This window comes from Oncorhynchus kisutch, linkage group LG14, assembly GCF_002021735.2.
Source record: "Oncorhynchus kisutch isolate 150728-3 linkage group LG14, Okis_V2, whole genome shotgun sequence".
Classification (NCBI taxonomy): domain Eukaryota; kingdom Metazoa; phylum Chordata; class Actinopteri; order Salmoniformes; family Salmonidae; genus Oncorhynchus; species Oncorhynchus kisutch.
The window spans coordinates 10,778,319-10,800,167 of record NC_034187.2 but is presented as its reverse complement, the minus strand read 5'-3'; the positions used below and the strand labels follow the sequence as shown (position 1 = coordinate 10,800,167).

Sequence of the window (21,849 nt, the reverse complement as noted above, 5' to 3'; positions counted from 1 at the left end):
AAAAATATTGTTTGTAATAATTTATTTTCTGTTCATAACTAATCATTACCACACGTTAAATCGTTATAGTAGACATGTTCTATAGCCTATGTAATACAATGTGTTGAATTTCCATGTTCAGTCAGCCCACAAAGAATGTCTGAAAGAAACATATTGCAAATATGCTATGCACATGGCCGCAGCACCCCGAGAGCGCCTGGGTGGGTTTATGCGCACCACGCCACAAGCTGATCAGTGACGAGAAACCGGAATTGGCAGGCTGAAATGAAATGTTCGACTTCCTGAGGTCACCGTCAAGTTTTGTTTTGGGAGGGAGTTCATTTTATGTGAGTCTACACTTTGTTTTTAAACTGGCAAATGCGTAAAATTAAGTGTGCCGTCGTGGACAAAGATTCTAGGGACACTAAAAACCCGTCGAAAGAAAGTGGAATGACTACATTTTTTCACCTTATACACTTAACGGTACCTTATTTTCATGCTTAGTTTATCTAAGTTTGAAGGTACCTTTCCTACAACCTGTTTCAGGCTCAGTCTTTAAAGGCGAATTATTTCTTTACTTTTTTCTCAACAATGTTTGTATAGCCTCAAATTAACAAGCTACAGATGTTCATTCAACGTCCGGAGCATGTTTGATTGAATGTGAATGGTTTTGTGGTGTAGACATTGGTTGAAAAAATAGCCAATTGTCATACTTGAGTAAAAGTAAAGATACCTTAACAGAACATTTCTCAAGTAAAAGACTAAAAGCATTTGGTTTTAAATATACGTATGTATCAAAAGTTCATGTAATTTGCTAAAATACTGTATACTTAAGTATAACAAGTTAAATTGTAGATCATTTCACATTCCTTATTTGTATTTACGAATAGTCAGTGGCACACGCCAACACATTTACATTTAATTTACAAACGAAACAGATGTGTTTAGTGAGTCTGCTAGATCAGAGGCAGTAGGAATGACCAAGGATGTTCTCTTGATAAGTGTGTGCATTGGACCATTTTCCTACCCTGCTAAGCATAAAAAATAAAATACTTTGGGTTCCAGGGAAAATACACGGAGTAAAAAATATGAATGGTATAGACACCCCAAAAAACGACTTAAGTAAAAAATACTTGAAAGTACTTAGGTATCCCACTGGGGATAGGTAAGTGGATGGGGTATGACTCATTAGTGGAAGATGAATACATACAGTAACATAATGTAGCACTTTTTTTTTTTTGCATCCTTGTCTCATATGCTAAAACTCAAAAATACAGGCAAACTCTTTCTCAATGTCCTAATAGCATACCTGTCATGCCTGTCGTATTTATCACTGTTACAGATCTAAAACATGGCGGAACCAAACCAAAGGCCTCAACGTAAGATGTCCACCGCAGGAGACGGTCTATACAAGGTCCTCGGACTGGAGAAGGGGGCGTCGCAAGACGAAATAAAGAAGGCATACAGGTATCAACCTCTCAACCACAGACAGAAGCATAGTGAACGACTACAGAACAGATCAAAACGCGTTGGATTACTGAATTAAACCACCATGAACTAAAGCTGTAGTATAGACTGTCCTGACGCTGCTGTTCTTTCCTCTTTTTGGAAGATCTCTAGTAAAAATCTACATATTTGCCTTCTTCTCCCAGGAAACTAGCACTGAGGCATCACCCTGACAAGAACCCAGACAACCCCGAGGCAGCTGAGAAGTTTAAGGAAATCAACAATGCCAACTCCATCCTCAACGACGAAACCAAGAGGAAGGTCTATGACGAGTACGGCTCCATGGGCCTCTATGTGGCCGAGCAGTTTGGAGAGGAGAGTGTTAAATACTACTTCCTCATGCACAAGTGCTGGTTCAAGGCAAGAAGTCTTTAAGATCCTATACACATTTGCATCTTATTATTATTTTTTTACCTTTATTTTACTAGGCAAGTCAGTTAAGAACAAATTCTTATTTTCAATGACGGCCTAGGAACTGTGGGTTAACTGCCTGTTCAGGGGCAGAACGACAGATTTGTACCTTGTCAGCTCGGGGATTCGAACTTGCAACCTTTCGGTTACTAGTCCAACGCTCTAACCACTAGGCTACCCTGCAGACAGCTATAAGAGACTTATTGTACCCACTTAATGAGTGCACACTGTACATGTTTTGTTGTTCTAAGCATTTGATTCCTGTTGGAAATGAACTCACGACCTTGGCATTGCTAAATTGTACTGTATGTTAATCATTACTCATTATTAGTGTTGAAAGAAAACAAAACTCTGTATTGTAGTTTTTTTTTAACACTTAGAAGTGTATGCGTGAAAACTTGTGCCCTGTGTGACAAAAATCCCCTGTGTATTTCCAGACCCTGATGGTGTTCTGTGGGATCTTCACCTGCTGCTGCTGCTGCTGTTTCTGCTGCTTCTGCTGTGGGAAGTGCAAGCCACCGGGGAACGAGGAGCACGCATACGTAGACCCAGAGGACCTTGAGGCCCAGATCAGAGCTGAGCAGGACAGGGGTGAGTGGGGGAAGGGGCAGTGGTATATTGTGTATAATTCTTAATGCCCACTGATGCGTATCAAAGTAGTGTAGTGGAGGTTTATGCTGTTTCAATGAATGAGGCTGATGGAACAGATCAGAATGTTTAGCTTAAAATGTTGTTGAACTATCATTTCTTCACATTTTAGGCACAGCAATGTACGGACTACGGTAGGTCTTCGCGTGAATGTTCCTAAATGCAATTTGCAGGGAAAAAACGCAGTTCTAAAATGTGCACCCCACATGCGAGCGGTTTCATGGACAGAGATGAAAATATCTGTTAGAAATGTAGAAATAGGGGGTGATTTTAAATATGCAAAAAGTATCATGGGTTGCTAATATGACTAGGATAATGCCTTTGGCTGCTAGACAATGAAAGAAAACCAGTAGAACAGGAGAACACATATGTAAGTCTATATAAAAATTATTGCCTTCATGTTTCGATGGTGGGATTTTGGCTTATAGGCTACTTTCAAGTAAGGTAAGACTTGCCTCCATGAAGTAAAACGTCCAGGTTTAACAAATAGAAAAAATATGGCGACGCTAATCATAGGCCTAACTGTCTTCTGATAGATGGAAAGGCTTTCCTTAAAACCTTTTCTATTAAATGGTAACTACAGTAGCTACAAAGTAGCCTACCTGTCAGAGTGATATCAGGATTTTTCGCATCAGTCCAGTAGCCTTTTCTTTTGCAAACTCCAACTTGTGCTACAGGAACAACCAACCAAACATCCGTGCTAGGTGTCTGCACGCAGGGTAACTGCACTAGACCTCAAATTGTCTCCTGATGTGGTTTAAGCATTGTTATGTACTTATAGTGCATTCCAAAATCTGTTTCACTTTTCACTATAAAAAAGATCTATTTTATACACACAAAGGCAAAGCGAAAACAGGTTTTTAGACATTTTTGCCAATTTATAGAAAATAAAAACAGAAATACTTTATTTACACAAGTATTCAGAGCCTTTGCCATCCTTGAGATGTTTCTACAACTTGATTGAAGTCCACCTGTGGTAAATTCAATTCATTGGACATGATTTGGAAAGGCACACACCTGTCTATATAAGGTCCCACAGTTGACAGTGCATGTCAGAGCAAAAACCAAGCCATGAGGTCAAAGGAATTGTCCGTAGAGCTCCGAGACAGGATTGTGTCGAAGCACAGATCTGGGGTAAGGTTACCAAAAAATGTCTGCAGCATTGAAGGTCACCAAGAACTCAGTGGTCTCCATCATTCTTAAATGGAAGAAGTTTGGGAGGTGACCAAGAACCCAATGGTCACTCTGACAGAGCTTCAGAGTTCCTCTGTGGAGATGGGAGACCCTTCCAGAAGGACAACCAGCTCTCCAATCAGGCCTTTTATAGTAGATTGGCCAGATGGAATCCACTCCTCAGTAAAAGGCACATGACAGCCCGCTTGGAGTTTGCCAAAAGGCACCTAAAGGACCAAGATTGAACACTTTGGCCTGATTGCCAAGCGTCATGTATGGAGGAAACCTGGTACCATCCCTACGGTGAAACATGGTGGCAGCATCATGCTGTCTGGATGTTTTTCAGCAGGCAGGGACTGGGAGGCTAGTCAGGATAGAGGGAAAGATGAACGGAGCAAAGTACAGAGAGATTCTTGATGAAAACCTGCTGAAAATAGCTGTGCAGCAACGCTCCATCCAACATGACAGCTTGAGAAGAATGTGAGAAACTCCCCAAGTACAGGTGCAAAGCTTGTAGCTTCATACCCGAGAAGACTCAAGGCTGTAATCGCTGCCAAAAGTGCTTCAACAAAGTACCTAGTAGAAAGTCTGAATACTTATGTAAATGTGATATTTAAGCAGATCTAAATCTGTTATTTTGTTTGGATTATGGGGTTATTGTGTGTAGATTGATGAGGTGGGGGGGGGGGGGGGACAATTTAATCAAATTCACAATAAGGAAAAAGTCGAGGGGTCTGAATACTTTCCGAATGGCGGCAGTGTAGCCTAGTGGTTAGAGCATTGGACTAGTAACCGAAAGGTTGCAAGTTCAAATCCCCGAGCTGACAAGGTACAAAATCTGTCGTTCTGCCCTTGAACAGGCAGTTAACCCACTGTTCCTAGGCCGTCATTGAAAATAAGAATTTGTTCTTAACTGACTTGCCTAGTAAAATAAAGGTAAAAAAAAAAAAAAATGTGATGGTATACAATTCTAAGCAAGGTTTGAAATTATTATGTTTTAGTCAAACGTTATCTGTTTGGGCTTCATGCGGTCAATTTACAGTCTACAAATGTTTAGTTATGACCATCCACTTGAGGAAAAAAATAGTTCCACGGCTGAATCTAGTTGATGATTCCTGCTATACATCTTTAGAAATTAGTTTTAGAATCAGCCCCTCTCTTTGTTTAGATGAACAATTACATCACTGAAATGGTTCCATGCTGCGAGGGTTCCGGAGCACTATAACGTGGTGAGAGGGTTCCGGAGCACTATAACGTGGTGAGAGGGTTCCGGTGCACTATAACGTGGTGAGAGGGTTCCGGTGCACTATAACGTGGTGAGAGGGTTCCGGTGCACTATAACGTGGTGAGAGGGTTCCGGTGCACTATAACGTGGTGAGAGGGTTCCGGTGCACTATAACGTGGTGAGAGGGTTCCGGTGCACTATAACGTGGTGAGAGGGTTCCGGTGCACTATAACGTGGTGAGATGGAGGAAGTAGAAGTAGTCTGAAAATGTTTTTTCATTTTACAACCAGTGGTGAGATTATAATTATGTCTCAGCCAGGCCCAAGTTCAGCCTCTGGTAACTCAGGTGAAACTCCAAACTGGGTCGGCTTTAACACATTTTGTATACTGTATTACGTGCCTACTGTTTACACCTATTGAAATTTGTACTGTAGCAGCCTGTCAGGGTTGGGTGGGTTACTTTCTATATTCAATCCATTACTTGTTACCTGTCAAATTGTAATCTGTAACCATTTTTGGATTTACCCAAACTCGGTAATGTAATCTAATTACATTGTTACTTTTAGATTACTTTCCCCTTGAGCGGCATGGAAGAAGACACATGTATGTTACTAATTGAACGACATGTATTGCAGGATAAATCAATGTTCAAGTTTACATAGCTGGCCATCAATGGATGTAAAATTTACTTTATGGGTTGATTATGTAGGCTTCTTCTAACCCATCTCTTTCTACTACATATAATAATAATATTAAATGATATCTTTACATTAAAAACCAAAGTCTATCAGAATTCCAGTCATTCCAATAAATGTTATACCCCTTGATCTTCAAGAATAAGGATAAGTAAATATGGAACTATAGATTAGCCACATTGTTTTACCTGAGCATAACCCCAAAATGAAGGACTTACTAGCCAGCCCTTCTCTGTTGTAATGATTTTGTTGTCATGGAGGACTGATTGGGCACATTGATTGGAGATCTACGCTCATGGAATGGCTTTGAGCACTGCTGAAAAGTGTTATTTACATGTGAAAAATGAATGCTATATGCTGCGTTTGCTATAGGCCTGTTGTTGACCTTTTTGTTGGTGGCGATGATATCTTGATAAAATGCACTGTTTAAAGGGCAAATCCACAGATGAAACAATAACAAAATGGACACCCCTCAGCTTTTTACCAAAACAGAGGAGGAATGGGCCTTGAGAAATGTAAATACTCTCAGGTTAATAGACAGAGCTGTGGATGCAAAGACTGAACATACATGATATAACAATTATTGTTTTAACCATGTTATGAGGCTATAAAGTGTTTGTTTACATTTACAATGTTTACAAACATTGGAATAAAACAAGCACATTTTGGGATCTGATGGAGTGTGACAGTTGAACTAAGTTGAGTCATTTATAAGTTAGATTCTTCAAGTGTGTATACATACATACTTACTTACTTATTAACTAACTAGCTAACTAGAGGTCGACCGATTATGATTTTTCAACACCGATTTATTGGAGGACCAAAACAGGCCGATACCGATTAATCGGCCAATTTTTTAAATATATATTTTGTTCTTTTATTTATTTGTAATAATGACAATTACAACAATACTGAATGAACACTTATTTTAACTTAATATAATACATCAATAAAATCGATTTAGCCTCAAATAAATAATGAAACATGTTCAAGTTTGTTTAAATTATGCAAAAACAAAGTGTTGGAGAAGAAAGTAAAAGGGAAATATGTGCCATGTAAGAAAGCTAACGTTTAAGTTCCTTGCTCAGAACATGAGAACATATGAAAGCTGGTGGTTCCTTTTAACATGAGTCTTCAATATTCCCAGGTAAGAAGTTTTAGGTTGTAGGTATTATAGGAATTATTGGACTATTTCTCTCTATACCATTTGTATTTCATATACCTTTGACTATTGGATGTTCTTATAGGCACTTTAGTATTGCCAGTGTAACAGTATAGCTTCCGTCCCTCTCCTCGCCTCTACCTGGGCTCGAACCAGGAACACATGGACAACAGCCACCCTCGAAGCAGCGTTACCCATGCAGAGCAAGGGGAACAACTACTCCAAGTCTCAGAGCGAGTGGTGTTTGAAACGCTATTAGCACGCACCCCGCTAACTAGCTAGCCATTTCACATCGGTTACACCAGCCTAATCTCGGCAGTTGATAGGCTTGAAGTCATAAACAGCGCAATGCTTGAAGCATTGCGAAGAGCTGCTGGCAAAACGCACAAAGGTGCTGTTTGAATGAATGCTTACGAGCCTGCTGCTGCCTACCATCGCTCAGTCAGACTGCTCTATCAAATCATAGACTTAATTATAACATAATAACACACAGAAATACAAGCCGTAGGTCATTAATATCATCGAATCCGGAAACTATCATTTCGAAAACAAAATGTTTATTTCAGTGAAATACGGAACCGTTCTGTATTTTATCTAACGGGTGGCATCCCTAAATCTAAATATTCTTGTTACATTGTACAACCTTCAATGTCATAATTATGTAAAATTCTGGCAAATTAGTTTGCAATGAGCCAGACTGTCCAAACTGTTGCATATACCCTGACTCTGCTTGCAATGAACGCAAGAGAAGTGACACAATTTCACCTGGTTAATATTGCCTGCTAACCTGGATTTCTTTTAGCTAAATATGCAGGTTTAAAAATATATACTTCTGTGTATTGATTTTAAGAAAGGCATTGATGTTTATGATTAGGTACACGTTGGAGCAACGACAGTCCTTTTTCGCGAATGCGCACCGCATTGATTATATGCAATGCAGGACACGCTAGATAAACTAGTAACATCATCAACCATGTGTAGTTATAACTAGTGATAATGAATGATTGATTGATTGTTTTTTATAAGATAAGTTTAATGCTAGCTAGCAACTTACCTTGGCTTCTTACTGCATTCGCATAACAGGCAGGCTCCTCGTGAGGCAGGTGGTTAAAGTGCTGGACTAGTTAACCGTAAAGTTACAAGATTAAATTCCTGAGCTGACAAGGTAAAATCTGTCGTTCTGCCCCTGAACAAGGCAGTTAACCCACCTTTCCTAGGCCGTCATTGAAAATAAGAATGTGTCCTTAACTTCTTATGGTATAGGGGACGCTTGCATCCCACTTGGCCAAAAGCCAGGGAAAATGCAGCCCGGCAAATTCAAATGAAATTATATAAAAATCTAACTTTCATTAAATCACACATGTAAGATACTAAATTAAAGCTACACAGATTTTAAAAAGGCTTTTCGGGGAAGGCATGAGAAGCTATTATCTGATGATAGCACAACAGTAAACAAAGAGTAGCATATTTCAACCCTGCAGGCGCTATACAAAACACAGAAATAAATATAAAACATGCCTTACCTTTGACAAGCTTCTTTTGTTGGCACTCCAATATGTCCCATAAACATCACAATTGGTCCTTTTGTTCGATTAATTCCGTCCATATATATCCAAAATGTCCATTTATTTGGCGCGTTTGATCCAGAAAAAAATAGCTTCCAAATTGAGCAACGTCACTACAAAATATTTCAAAAGTTGCCTGTAAACTTTGCCAAAACATTTCAAACTACTTTTGTAATACAACTTTAGGTATTTTTAAACGTTAATAATTGATCAAATTGAAGACTGGTCTATCTGTGTTCAATACAGGAAGACAAAAAAACAAGCTACTTTTCAAGTCTTGTGCAACTCTCAACAGTGTTACGCAGTTCCTAGATAGCCATACTTCTTCATTGCACAAAGGAATAACCTCAACCATATTCCAAAGACTGGTGACATCCACTGGAAGCGGTAGGAACTGAAAACAAGTTCCTAAGAAATATCGTTTCCCAATGAGAACTCAATGAACAGAGAGAGACATCAAAAAAACAAAACAAACATTCTGAACGGTTAGTCCTCTGGGTTTTGCCTGCTACATAAGTTATGTTGTACTCACAGACATGATTCAAACAGTTTGAGAAACTTCAGAGTGTTTTCGATCCAAATCTACTAATAATATGCATATCTTATATTCTTGGCATGAGTAGCAGGAAGTTGAAATTGGGCACGCTATTTATCCAAAAGTGAAAATGCTGCCCCCTATACCTTAAGAAGTTAACTGACTTGCCTAGTTAAATAAATGTGTCAAAAACGTTTTTTACATCGGCAAAATCGGCGTCCAAAAATACAGATTTCCGATTGTTATGAAACCTGAAATCGGCTCTAATTAATCGGCCTTTCCGATTTTAATCGGTCGACCTCTCATTCACACACACACAAACAAACAAACGTTTGGACGCACCTAGTCATCAAATAAACATGTCCAAACTTTTGACTGAATATATATATTTTTTTATCATTATTTATAAATCCAAAAATGGATGTAGCAACTATACATTGCCCCTTTTTAAGTGTGCATGTTTGCGCATGTCTCCATTAGGCCTAAGGATCAGCATGAATTAGATTGGAATAAAAGTGGGGCTTTTATTGCTCAGTCACTGGCTGTCCACTGGTTTCAAAAACAGTGATTGATAGGCAGCTTAAACTTCTTGAATTCAACCATTATTGAGTTCAAATACACATTTAGATTTGTGAACAGCCATCCACAACAACCACAATCCGTAAGGCGCAAATGGCTAAATGAGAGAGCAGCAGTGTGATTCACATCAATGCCCTATGTATATATCAATAGTAAGTCATATCCATATTGCCATAGACTACACCACTGCTGTCATCCTTAACTCCAAGCGTTTATTCAAGTTGGATAATCTTTGGATGCCGACAGCAGTCGCACCATTGGAAGACATAGCTTGAACTGTAGCCTGCAAAAGCCCATTCCTACTCTTTTCCTGCGATCCATCAAACACAATTTGGTGTGTCATCACAGTGGTCTCTGACATCATAGTGGTCTCTGACTTGTGGTCAGTCTCACTCAGGTGGAACACTTAAACTTGTGCCTTTTCTATTCTGATTTGAAAGTCATTGAAACAGAGGTGGCAAAAGAAATGTCGCAGACATCCTTTCTGAATTTTAAAAGTAATCCTCGAAGTAATCCTCTAGTTTTTCAAACGTATCTGTAATCTGATTACAATATTTTTGTGGGTAACCGATTACAGTGAATTTTTTGTTGTTGTAATCCGTTACTCCCCAACACTGAAGATAAGGCCCTGCAGTTTATTAACCTATATGCTTCTTGTTTTGGCCTCTTTTACGAATTTGGTATTTTAGTGCTGAATGTGCTAGCTGTAATAACTAGTAATAACTAATGTAACAAGTAATAGCTAATGTCATTACTTTCGTCCATTGCAAGCCTGCTTCCTTGTTTGATTGCGATGATTGCATAATTAAGGCAATGTTTTTGTTACTGCCAGTTAATCTACATGGTAAACATGGTATGGAACTGTGGATGATGAGGATCGTTACTAATGGAAGTATGTGTCTAGATCTATCATTCTAATAGGAAATCGCTGCCTGCTCGAGAAGAGCTCAGTGAATTAACAGTACATCTCTGTTCTCCCTGCAGGTGATCATCAACCCGTTGTGGTCCAACCTCATTCTGCTGCTGTTGAGAAGGCAGAGTCCGACCACGACCAGTCTGCATCCAACCACTCTGACCCTATATTCACCACAACGGACTAGTAAGATCCTGTTAGCGAGGCGTCTTCCCATAGCCTGGTCCCAGATCTGTTAGTGCTGTTTTGCTCACTCCTATGGTCATAGGGACTTGGCAAGACTGCACAGACATGGGACCAGTCTAGTCTTCCCAATCTGCTACTGCCAACCAAGATGGTCCACTCCACTGAAAATACTGTGATCAGTTTCTGGGGATCAGTGGCAGGTGCTTAAATGCTTACAGTCAACCCTCTGTACTATATGTGGCCAAAGCCATGTACAGTTCCTTCAGAAAGTATTCATACCCCTTGACTTATTCCACATTTTCTGTTACAGCCTGACTTTTTCTTACCCATTGACACACAATAACCCATAATGACAATGTGAAAACAACATGTTTTTTTGACATTTTTTCTAATTAAATGTATAAATATCTTCTTTACATATTATTAGTATTCACAACCTGGAGTCAATAGTTGTTAGAATCACCTTTGGCAGTGATTTTAAAGCTGAGTCTTTCTGGGTAAGTCTCTAAGAGCTTTGCACATATGGATTGTCCAATATTTGCACATTATTCTTAAAAAAAATATTCCAGCTCTGTTAAGCTCATTGCTAGACATCCATTTTCATGTCTTGTCGTAGGTTTCCAAGCAGATTTAGGTCAAAACTGTAACTAGGTCACTCAGGAAAATTCTATGTCATCCAGAAAATCCAGTGTATATTTGGCCTTGTGTTTTAGGTCATTGTCCTGCTGACAGGTCATTTTTGTCTCCGTGTCTGTTGGAAAGCAGACTGAATCAGGTTTTCCTCTTGGATTTTTACCTGTGCTTAGCTCTATTACGTTTTTAAATTTTTTATCAACCACTGCCTAGTTCTTGCCGATGACAAGCATACCCATAACATGATGCAGCCACCACAATGCTTGAAAATATGAGGAGTGGTATTCAGTAATGTGTTGTGTTGGATTTGCTCCCAACATAACACTTTCTATTCAGGACATTAAGTTAATTTCTTTGCCACAGGTTTTACTTTAGTGCCTGTTTTGGAATATTCTGTACAGACTTTCTTCTTTTGACTTTGTCGTTTAGGTTAGTATTGTGGTGTAACTACAATGTTGTTGATCCATCCTCAGTTTTATCCTATCACAGCCATTAAAGTCTGTAACTGTTTTAAAGTTACCATTGACCTCATGGTGAAATCGCAGAGCAGCTTCCTTCCTCTCCAGCAAACTAAGTTAGGAAGGACGCCTGTATCTTTGTAGTGACTGGGTGTATTGATACACCATCCAAAGTGTAATTAATAACTTCACCATGCTCAAAGGGATATTCAATGTCTGCTTTAAAAAATAAATAAAAGTCCATGCAACTTATGTGACTTGATAAGCAAATTACTCCTGAACAAATTACTCAAGTTACTCCTGAACTTTATTTAGGCTTGCCAAAACAAAGGGCTTGAATACTTATTGACTCAAGACATTTCAGCTTTTCATTTTTTTTATTAATTTGTAAAAATTTCTAAAAACATAATTACACTTTGACATTATGGGTTATTGTGTGTAGGCCAGTGACACACAATCTAAATGTAATCCATTTTAAATTCTGGGGGTAACAACAAAATGTGGAAAAAGTCAAGTAAGTGTGAATAATTAAGGCACTGTATGTGGATTTATATTTTGTTATCTTAATAATAAGACTGTATATGTCTCATTTCAATTGCCAGTTGTGGTCTATGTTTACAAGAGTCATACATTCTTATGATTGTGCCAACTGCCAAGTTTACCTTAATGCGTATGCGATCTTTTTGTAGATTTGAAAAATTATAATTTTTAAATAGTACGAAACAGTATGTACAGGGTAACGGCTTCTATGTATGCTTAATGGACCATGTAGAGAGGGTGATTGAATCGAAACTGACGTCTCCCAAATGGCTTCTTGTCTTGTGCACAACCTTTTGACCTCCGCTATGTAGTGCACTACTTTTCACCAGGGCCCATAAGTCTCTGGTCAAAAGTAGTGCACTATATAGGGAATAGTGTGCCATTTTGAGACACAGCCTGAGTCTGAATTCGTAAATAAATGTGCACTTTAAGCGCCTTCTTAGCATAATGAACCACTGTCATAGTAAGGGCTGCTGTGGTCTGCCACTCCCCCTTACGTGGGAGCCAATAACTGCAACTTTAACCTATGTGGAAACAATGCTTGAATGTGTTGTTTACATGTTTGTTTGTAGGCGACAGAGCAATATTTGTTCAGGCTTTATTTTCAGTTTTCCAAAGCTTGTGATTCCAATTTGTAGGATTCTGTATGCCAACCCCAGTCCTGAACACACATATGTGCTCACTGTTTTTATTTTGTCATGTCTCTCTCATACCTCCCTGTTTTTTTTTTTCTCTCTGTGTGTAATAATATAGGAGATGTTGTTATTTAAAACTCTCTCTGTATTCCTGAACCAAATGATTTTCTATATCTTTTGATCTAATCTTGTGTGCTCTGGATACACCTGTCATATTCCCTTTCTGTACACCAGATATATTTGTTTATATTAATCGCTTCCCACGTACGCCCGCTAGACTTTTTAAACACTTGGACACCAAGTAAGAACAGTTGTTGAAAGCCGTTGTCTCACACACCAGCAATCCGCATATTTTAAAGTGGGTTTCTGTTGTAGTTCACCAGTTTCAGTGAATACTGCCAAAATTCCAATGCAGGTCAAAAGAATCTTTCCGTAATTGTTCACTCGACCTAATATGGATAGAACAAAGGCCTTGCTTTTAATAAACTTTCAGTTTTATATACTGTTCATACTGTAAAATATATTTATGTGTGTGTGTATATGATTAATAAATTGGGGATTCTGATCAATTGTTTGCCTATTCATATCTTCTGCATAACTTATTTTTCATGACAATACCATACTTCTACAAGAAATAAATGTGTTTAAAGATGCTTGTGGTCCAGAAAAACACGAGACTTGATACCTAATTTATTTACAATCAATGCTTGATACACAATGAGTAGCAGTAGCCACAATAGACAACTGACTTAGTGACTTGGCCTGTTATGATAGGTTGATTGTGTAATCATGGCCCCTAGTCAGTTATCTCCCAGTTTCCATACAAACACCACACCTGATTAACAGGTGTCAGGTTTTCAGCAGGCGCAGGCATGAACCAGGTCAATGTTTGAGAGGCTGACGGAATTAGGTCGGAGAGGCAGCGATATCATAAGGACAGTGGCATTTTCCTTTTGGTTGTATAGCCATTGTTTAAGCCTACGTTTTGGTTCTTACTAAACTTTCAGGAGCTGTTTTGAAGGAGATTATGGATTCTCAGAAACACCGTCTCATCGAGGATGATACTACAACATACTCCATGCCATTACTGGGGCATGTAGTTATTTTATTTGCAACTTTTAAGGCCTTTGTTAGGAACAGTTACTATTTTAATGTTGCATTATCTTCATCTCAGTTAACAGCTGTTCAGTCCAATTTGCACGAATCGATAAATGGACAACTCCGTTATCAGTTTATAGTTGATAGATTTACGTGTGGTTCTGTGTAAAAGAAATACAGCCTAGACAGAACAGGTATTCCAAGTGCTTAGTTATCATTAAATGTACCCAAGTAGCTGATTGTCATACATATCTGTGTGTTTTGTCCCAAACTTTCTTGCTGTTTTTAATACGAGAGCTCTAGTGAGTAAGTTTTCCATTATATGTATTATTCCATGACCCACTCTATATGACAAATCAACTTGATCTTGGGATGTTTTCTCTCAGGTCATTCCCTGGGTCTGAGCAAGACAAATGTCCCAGTCCAACAGCAGAGACTGGAGACAGAACTGCTGCAGCTGTCCGGTGGCATCCTGTTACTGCTACTGGTCACTGCCATGAGAACGACAGGGCTTCGTGGACAGAGAGTCGTGAGAAGCACCTGGCCAAGAGGAAACTCATCATCGCTTCTGTTGTCAGCCTGGTCTTCATGGTTGGAGAGGTGATCGGTAAGATTCTGATAAATAATGACACATGAAGAAGATAATGGAGACATAAAACAGAAAGAAACTAATACATTTTGGAGCACAGATTTTCCTATTTACTCAACTTGTAAAATATTCAATCTGGTGGATAAATTATATTTCTGAAACGTGTGTGTGTTTCATTTTCTCTATCCTCACAGGTGGCTACGCGGCACACAGTCTGGCCATCATGACCGACGCAGCTCATCTCCTCACAGACTTCGGTAGCATCATGGTCAGCCTCTTCTCTCTATGGGTCTCCTCCAGACCTCCCACCAAAACCATGAACTTTGGCTGGCATCGCTCAGGTTGGTTGAACTTTATAAGAACTCAGGCTGGCACCATATGTCAATATGCCTTGTTTTAGTCAGATGAACTGGCACCATGCCTTGTTTTAGTCAGATGAACTGGCACCATATGTCAATATGCCTTGTTTTAGTCAGATGAAATGGCACCATATGTCAATATGCCTTGTTTTAGTCAGATGAACTGGCACCATATATCAATATGCCTTGTTTTAGTCAGATGAACTGGCACCATGCCTTGTTTTAGTCAGATGAACTGGCACCATATGTCAATATGCCTTGAGAGAAGAGGCTGACCATGATGCTACCAAACTCTGAGGAGATGAGCAGCGTCGGTCATGACGGCCAGACTGTGTCCCGTGTAGCCACCTGTGAGGATAGAGAAAATGAAACACACACACCCGTTTCAGAAAAGTGTTCTGAGGCTAAATATAATTTATCCACAAGTCAGATGAACTTTCCTGAGCATGTTTCAGTGAGCTTCAGTACATTCAAAAGATGAAACTTTCCATAATGTATATTTTAATAACAATTACCACTCTCGGTGTGTATTTAGATAGGGAAGCAAAACAATGATCCTTTGTATTTGAACAACAGTCTATGATTCAGTGATTCAGTTTGAGTTTGAGTTTATTTGTATTTTTACAGGGACAGTGCACATTAATCAACATTTCAGTAAAAGTGTCGGTTTTAGCCAACCGGCTAATTTTCAACCGCAGTCCCTGGGCAGGTTATTAAAAACAATTACAATATAGACAATAGCAACATAGAACAAGCAAGACATAGCATACAGATATAGCAACATAGGACAAGCAAGACGTAGCATACAGACAGAGCAGCATAAAACAAAAAGCAGCAAGACAAAATTCATAAAAGCAACAAAGTGTTTCCACACCTCACAAGCTACAGACAACAGACAACATGGAGAGTGGCAACACACAGCTAGGGACCATGTTCACAAATCTGATTGACCTTTAGCCATGTCTTCAAGCATTTGGTGAAAGTGTGATATGTGGTGCAGTTATGTGTGTCTGATGGCAGTGTATTCCAGACATGGGAAGCTCTCACAGAGAATGCAGATTTACTAAAGGTGCTTTTCCTTAGGGGAACTATACAGTCACCTCTCATGGCAGACCTTGTGGATCTGCTGCCATATGTCTGGGTTTTCTGTTTAACAAAAATATTGAGTGGAGGGGGAGCCAGGCCATTGAGGATCTTGAATACAAGACATGCGTCGGTGTATTGCACAAGATTTTCCCAACTCAAGAGCTCATGCTTTCTAAGGATGTGACAATGATGATGGCTATTGGGCTTCCTATCAAGCACTTTGAGAGCCTGTTTGTAGACAGACTGAATAGGTTGTAATGTTGTACAGCAAGCTTGGGCCCAACTAGTCAAGCAGTATGTTAAGTGGGGGAGTATCATAGATTTGAAGTACAGTTTTGCTACCTCTGTAGTCAAACAATTTTGTATAAATCGGAAATTAGCTAGGTTGAATTTGGTTATTTGAATGACCTTTTTCACATGCTTTTTAAAAGAGAGGTTGGAATCAAGTATGATGCCAAGGTACTTAAAATCGGGAGTTTGGGAGATTCAGTGATTCAGTTTGGGAGATTCAGTGATTCAGTTTGGGAGATTCAGTGATTCAGTGTGGGAGATTCAGTGATTCAGTGTGGGAGATTCAGTGATTCAGTGTGGGAGATTCAGTGATTCAGTTTGGGAGATTCAGTGATTCAGTTTGGGAGATTCAGTGATTCAGTGTGGGAGATTCAGTGATTCAGTTTGGGAGATTCAGTGATTCAGTTTGGGAGATTCAGTGATTCAGTGTGGGAGATTCAGTGATTCAGTTTGGGAGATTCAGTGATTCAGTTTGGGAGATTCAGTGATTCCGTTTGGGGAGATTCAGTGATTCAGTTTGGGGAGATTCAGTGATTCAGTGTGGGAGAGTTTACTATTGTCGATTTTGATGTGGGTTTTTTTTGTACAGGGGGTGTGAATAGGGAGTGAATTAGTTGACACCTTTAGTAAACGTTTCTCTAATTTCCTGGGAACATCAATGTGTCAGCATTGATATGACCAGATATCATTCCCAATAAGTCCTTCGTGTTCACGTGTGTTCTGAAAGTGGTCATTGTGATTAAAAGACACTATTGAAGTTAAGTTGCTAATTGTTGTCGTGGCAGAATCTGAATTATTTAGGTAACATTTATAAATAATATGTTTTATTTATAGTATTGCATGCTTATGTGAGATATGTCATTAGAATGTCTATTTTTGGATAATACTGTTGGCCGGTTGCAGTTATCTGTTCTCTGTCCTGGGGTTCAGTTACTTGGGCCACAGAAAGGGGAGAGGTCAAGCTTGTCTTCATATGTAAACATATCTTTTAAACCATGTGAATGGATCGATTGAGGGGGAATCAATTATCTCTTGGCTCCACAATGTCTGTGTGCCAGTCACTGTGTCTCTGTGATCTTGTCCAGGAGGGGTGTATTTGATATATGCTAGTGGATGAGGTAATGTCTTGGTACTATGTTGTACCAAGAACGAGAAGTAGAACCTCGTTTTAGGAGAGCAAACTGAACGATAATTTATAGCTAATGCTGTCTGGCTATGGCATACTCCTCTCTCAGGTAAAGTCTTCCTTTGTAATGTTCCTAAGATCTGTTATTCGTCATGTGAGTTGAGATGGGTGTGTCTTGGCTATAAATGATACTAAGAACTGTTTTGTAAGCACTCTCAGAGAATTCATTTATAGACACTGAATTGATCTGAGAGTCACAGGGTTGTGATGGAGCTCATTATAATTAAAGATGGACTTTATGATAACTCTGACTTGTGTGGTGGTTTGGTCTCATGATTTGGTAAATACAGGAAATTTCCACTACATTGTTTACTTCCAATGTGGCTTGAATGTTGGCTGTATCACATATACATGATATAATATGAATCCATTTCTTATCGTCCCTATAATGTTCTGCAGAAATCCTGGGTGCCTGTTTGTCAGTGCTGTCCATCTGGGCTGTGACAGGAGTGCTGGTGTTCATCGCTGTTCAGAGGATCCTTAACGATGACTTTGAGATCCACAGCCAGATCATGCTCATTACCTCAGGCTGTGCTGTGGGGGTCAATGTCTTGTGAGTAAAGCTAAGAATGTCTGTTTTGTCAATATACATTTTTTATTGGCCTTCATGGGATTGGTTGTGAAGGTGTGAGAGACATAGACTGGTCCCAGATCTGTTTGTGCTCTCTTGCCCACTACTATGGTAATTGTAGGACTTGGCAATACAACATAAAAATATCTGGACGAGACCTGGTCAGTTGTAGATAATTGGCGGGTCTTCTAACAATAGGCTTTGTTTGTTTGTGAAGAATGGCCCTAATCCTCCATCAGTCCAGTCACAGCCACGGTCCCTCCTACCACCGACCCCATGACAATACAGTCAACCTGTCACACGGCCACTCTCACGGACTCCCTGGTGGCCATGGCAACACCAGCGTGAGAGCGGCTTTTATCCATGCAGTAGGGGATCTGTTGCAGAGTCTGGGGGTACTGCTGGCTGCTACCATTATACACTTCTGGGTCAGTGATGCTGTCGACTTCACTTGCCTTATTCCTTTTAGCTCATAGTGGAGCAAAATGCCTTCACAGTTATTCTTCAGAAAACCCCAGCCATCAACAGGCGAACGGTAGGATGAGATATTTATGCAGCAGAATACGTTAACCATACTTACTGTAGGCTATACCTGCAACTCTGGCTAATATTTAGAGGAAAACGACGGCTTGATTTGAACGTGTCATCTCTTTTTATTCCCAACAGCCTCAGTATAAAATAGCAGATCCTATTTGTACCTTCATGTTCTCCTTATTTGTGCTGGGAACAACTGTCACTATCCTGAAGGACGTCTTCAGGATACTCATGGAAGGTGAGTACACAGCTCATCATCCAGACCTTGAAGTAAATACTTGGGCCTCTGTATTTATCATTCTGGACCTTGAAAGTGTGTGACCAAGTTAAACAACAACAAAACATATAATTAAAGGCTATTTTAACATGGTTATTGGATGTAATAGTCTCACTGTATAGAATGTTATCATACGCATCCTTAGTGTTTTTTTTGTGGGACTTTCTACAGGGGTTCCTAAAGGTATCAACTTCAATACTGTGAGAGAAATGCTGCTGTCGCTGAGAGGAGTCAAGACCACACACAACCTCCACATGTGGGCCCTCACATTGAGCCAGTCACAGCTCTCTGTACACGTGGCTATAGGTACGCACATGCTTGCACAGACTAACACTACAATACTCTGTCTGTACAATACACTCATGGTCAGACAGACGTACTTGACAAGCATACACACACACACACACACACACACACACACATCTGAATATTCTGTTAGTTGTTAATCAGGAACACCTCAGTATTGGTGGTTTGTCTTTGTGTTGATGTGACTAAAAATCTCACCAAAAAGAATAGAATCCATATTCCTTTTTGTTTTGTTCTAAAGAGGAAGATGCCAGTCCCCAACAGGTACTCATGGATGCTACCAAGCTGCTCCAGTCAGAGTTTGGTTTCTCCAGCATCACCATCCAGGTAGAGCAGTATGCAGAGGAGATGATCTATTGCATGCAGTGCCAGGACCCCACGGACTGACATCACTACCACCATGGGGGTTGAGACTGAACTATAGGGACCACTATGGGAGATTGTCTGTCTGAATCCATCATGGAGGTTATTTGAGAACCCTGTACAAAATCTAGCATGTGCTGGCTAACTACTCGATTGAGATTTGTTAACAGTCTGTCATGACAGACCACTATGGGGCTAAAGACTCTATGGACAAGAGAGGTTTCTCTACCCTATGAGAGGGAAGAATTCTTCCCAGTCTGTACTGTATGTCTGTTACAGTATGCCGTGTGAGGTCACACGACTTCAACATGGTGTACTGTAGATTATACACTGGGACGTGAGGTGCTATTACGTCATTTTCCTTAATGTAGCACTTCTGTGGGAAAAGCTCCTGTTTCGATCAATATTGGTTTTTCTAGTAAGATAACAGACAGATAGACAAGGTCAACAGAAAGTGTCATTGTCACACATAATGTTTTATGTGAAAGATCTGGTCGTGTTTAGATAATTACATGTATCATAGTTATTTAGTTTATATAATATAACAGGTGTGGTATATTAACATAAATACTGAAACATTTCAATCTCGAACATAGTTTTTTTAAACCTTTCAGTTTGTAGACCTTTCATTTCCCTCTACATTCTTACTGATTTACTACCAAGGTGAGACCATGGTGATTGAGGGACTTCACAGAGAAGGTGAGATTCAATCCAAGGCGTTTTATAGACTAGAGCACACTGGTAAACCAACAATGCGCCTTTGAAAGTTAATTTCCCTGACGTCCGTGGAGATCACATTCAATGTAAACTTTGTGCATGTCAACTCAAGCATAAATTACCTTTAAAAGAGTCAAGAACCACTGCTCTGTAAACGTGCCTTGGATTGAATCCAGGACTTAGTTGTTCAGGCTCTGAGTAATGTGTTGAGCCTGGGGAACAGACTCACTCCGCTCTGTGTCGTCACCTCCATCACCATCTCCAAGGGAACCTCTTTTACCTTACTGATGTACTCAGCACAGACAGAGATGTTCTTCGGCTCATTTCTCACCTACAGTATGTTTAAGACAAAAGCGGAGAGGAGAGTAGTGCTGTAAAATATTCTTAGCTGTATAAATTATTTTCCAACATTGTTTGTCAATGGTATATGGATGTAAATAAAGTCAATGGTATATGGATCTCAATTTATACTACTATACTTTCTATATCTTCTCTGACAGTGTTTTGGACTTTGTTTTTCTCTGACTGTGTGTTTTACCTTGTTTTTCTCTGACTCTCTGACTGTGTGTTTTACCTTGTTTTTCTCTGACTGTGTGTTTTACCTTGTTTTTCTCTGACTGTGTGTCAGTAAATAAATGAACACAGCAACACCCCTGTCTGTTTCTCTGGCCCCAAGGCAGGTAAACCAGTTTCTAGACACATGCTCTCCAACGGCAGCTGTTTCACCAGGTTCTGCTTCTTGTGAGAAAACACATAAAGAAAGGAAGAAAAACTGCACTTCGTCTGTTCAGATAAAATGCATTAAACAATAATTATTGTTGAAACAAAGTGAACAAGTGCTGTGGTGTTACACCTACTCAGTGTGAGAAAACAAAACAAATCACTATTTATTTAAAGTGTACTTAACAAAAGCCTCGATACAGAAAATTATAACAATCATTTTTGAAAAAGAAAGTGCATTATGCTCGGAATACATTTCTTGTGTAAAGTACAATACTAGTTCCCCTTTGAAGGGAACAATAGTGTTCTCTATCAGTCATACAACAAGGCATTGTTCTTTACCTGCTCCTCACTATAGGTGGAGGAATGGAGAAGTACTCAGCTCTCACGCCCTCCATGGCAACCATCAATGACACTCCGAGCATTGACTACAATACAGTATATAAATGAGTAAAACAGTATGTGAACATTGTTAAAGTGACTAGCATTCCATTATTAAAGTGACCAGTAATTCCATGTCTTTGTACATAGGGCAGCTGCCTGTAAGGTGCAATGTTGAGTAACTGGGTGGTAGCCGGCTAGTGACAGTGACTAAGTTCAGTATCGGGTGGTAGCCGGCTAGTGACAGTGACTAAGTTCAGTACTGGGTGGTAGCCGGCTAGTGACAGTGACTAAGTTCAGTACCGGGTGGTTGCCGGCTAGTGACAGTGACGAAGTTCAGTACTGGGTGGTAGCCAGTTAGTGACAGTGACTAAGTTCAGTACTGGGTGGTAGCCGGCTAGTGACAGTGACTAAGTTCAGTACTGGGTGGAGGCCGGATAGTGACAGTGACGAAGTTCAGTACTGGGTGGTAGCCAGTTAGTGACAGTGACTAAGTTCAGTACTGGGTGGTAGCCGGCTAGTGACAGT

General features: G+C 39.8%; 2 protein-coding genes and 1 long non-coding RNA gene across 4 annotated transcripts; 2 read left to right on the top strand and 1 right to left on the bottom strand.

Moving 5' to 3' along the window:
- The first annotated feature begins 219 nt into the window (after positions 1–219).
- On the top strand, positions 220–13,413 carry dnajc5gb (DnaJ (Hsp40) homolog, subfamily C, member 5 gamma b). Of its 2 annotated transcripts, none has more exons than XM_020499883.2 (5): positions 220–326; positions 1,322–1,446; positions 1,632–1,845; positions 2,334–2,487; positions 10,463–13,413. In XM_020499883.2, exons 2-5 carry the CDS (start codon positions 1,331–1,333, stop codon positions 10,576–10,578), a joined length of 600 nt encoding a protein of 199 aa, XP_020355472.1. In that variant the 5' UTR covers positions 220–326; positions 1,322–1,330; the 3' UTR covers positions 10,579–13,413. The 2 variants fall into 2 exon arrangements, with proteins under 2 accessions (XP_020355472.1, XP_020355473.1); XM_020499884.2 differs by having other exon boundaries at positions 295–462; positions 10,463–13,412.
- Positions 11,237–14,839, bottom strand: LOC116353340 (uncharacterized). Its single transcript, XR_004202668.1, has 2 exons — positions 14,723–14,839; positions 11,237–14,556 (listed from the first exon to the last, which is right to left on the bottom strand). It is a non-coding gene; the product is annotated as an uncharacterized LOC116353340 (long non-coding RNA).
- LOC109904321 (zinc transporter 2) lies at positions 13,669–20,636 on the top strand. Its single transcript, XM_031787781.1, has 8 exons — positions 13,669–13,935; positions 14,328–14,548; positions 14,725–14,871; positions 17,852–18,005; positions 18,241–18,451; positions 18,690–18,795; positions 19,006–19,140; positions 19,382–20,636. The coding sequence occupies exons 1-8, from the start codon at positions 13,871–13,873 to the stop codon at positions 19,525–19,527; spliced, it is 1,185 nt and encodes a 394-aa protein (XP_031643641.1). The 5' UTR covers positions 13,669–13,870; the 3' UTR covers positions 19,528–20,636.
- The last annotated feature ends 1,213 nt before the right edge of the window (positions 20,637–21,849 follow it).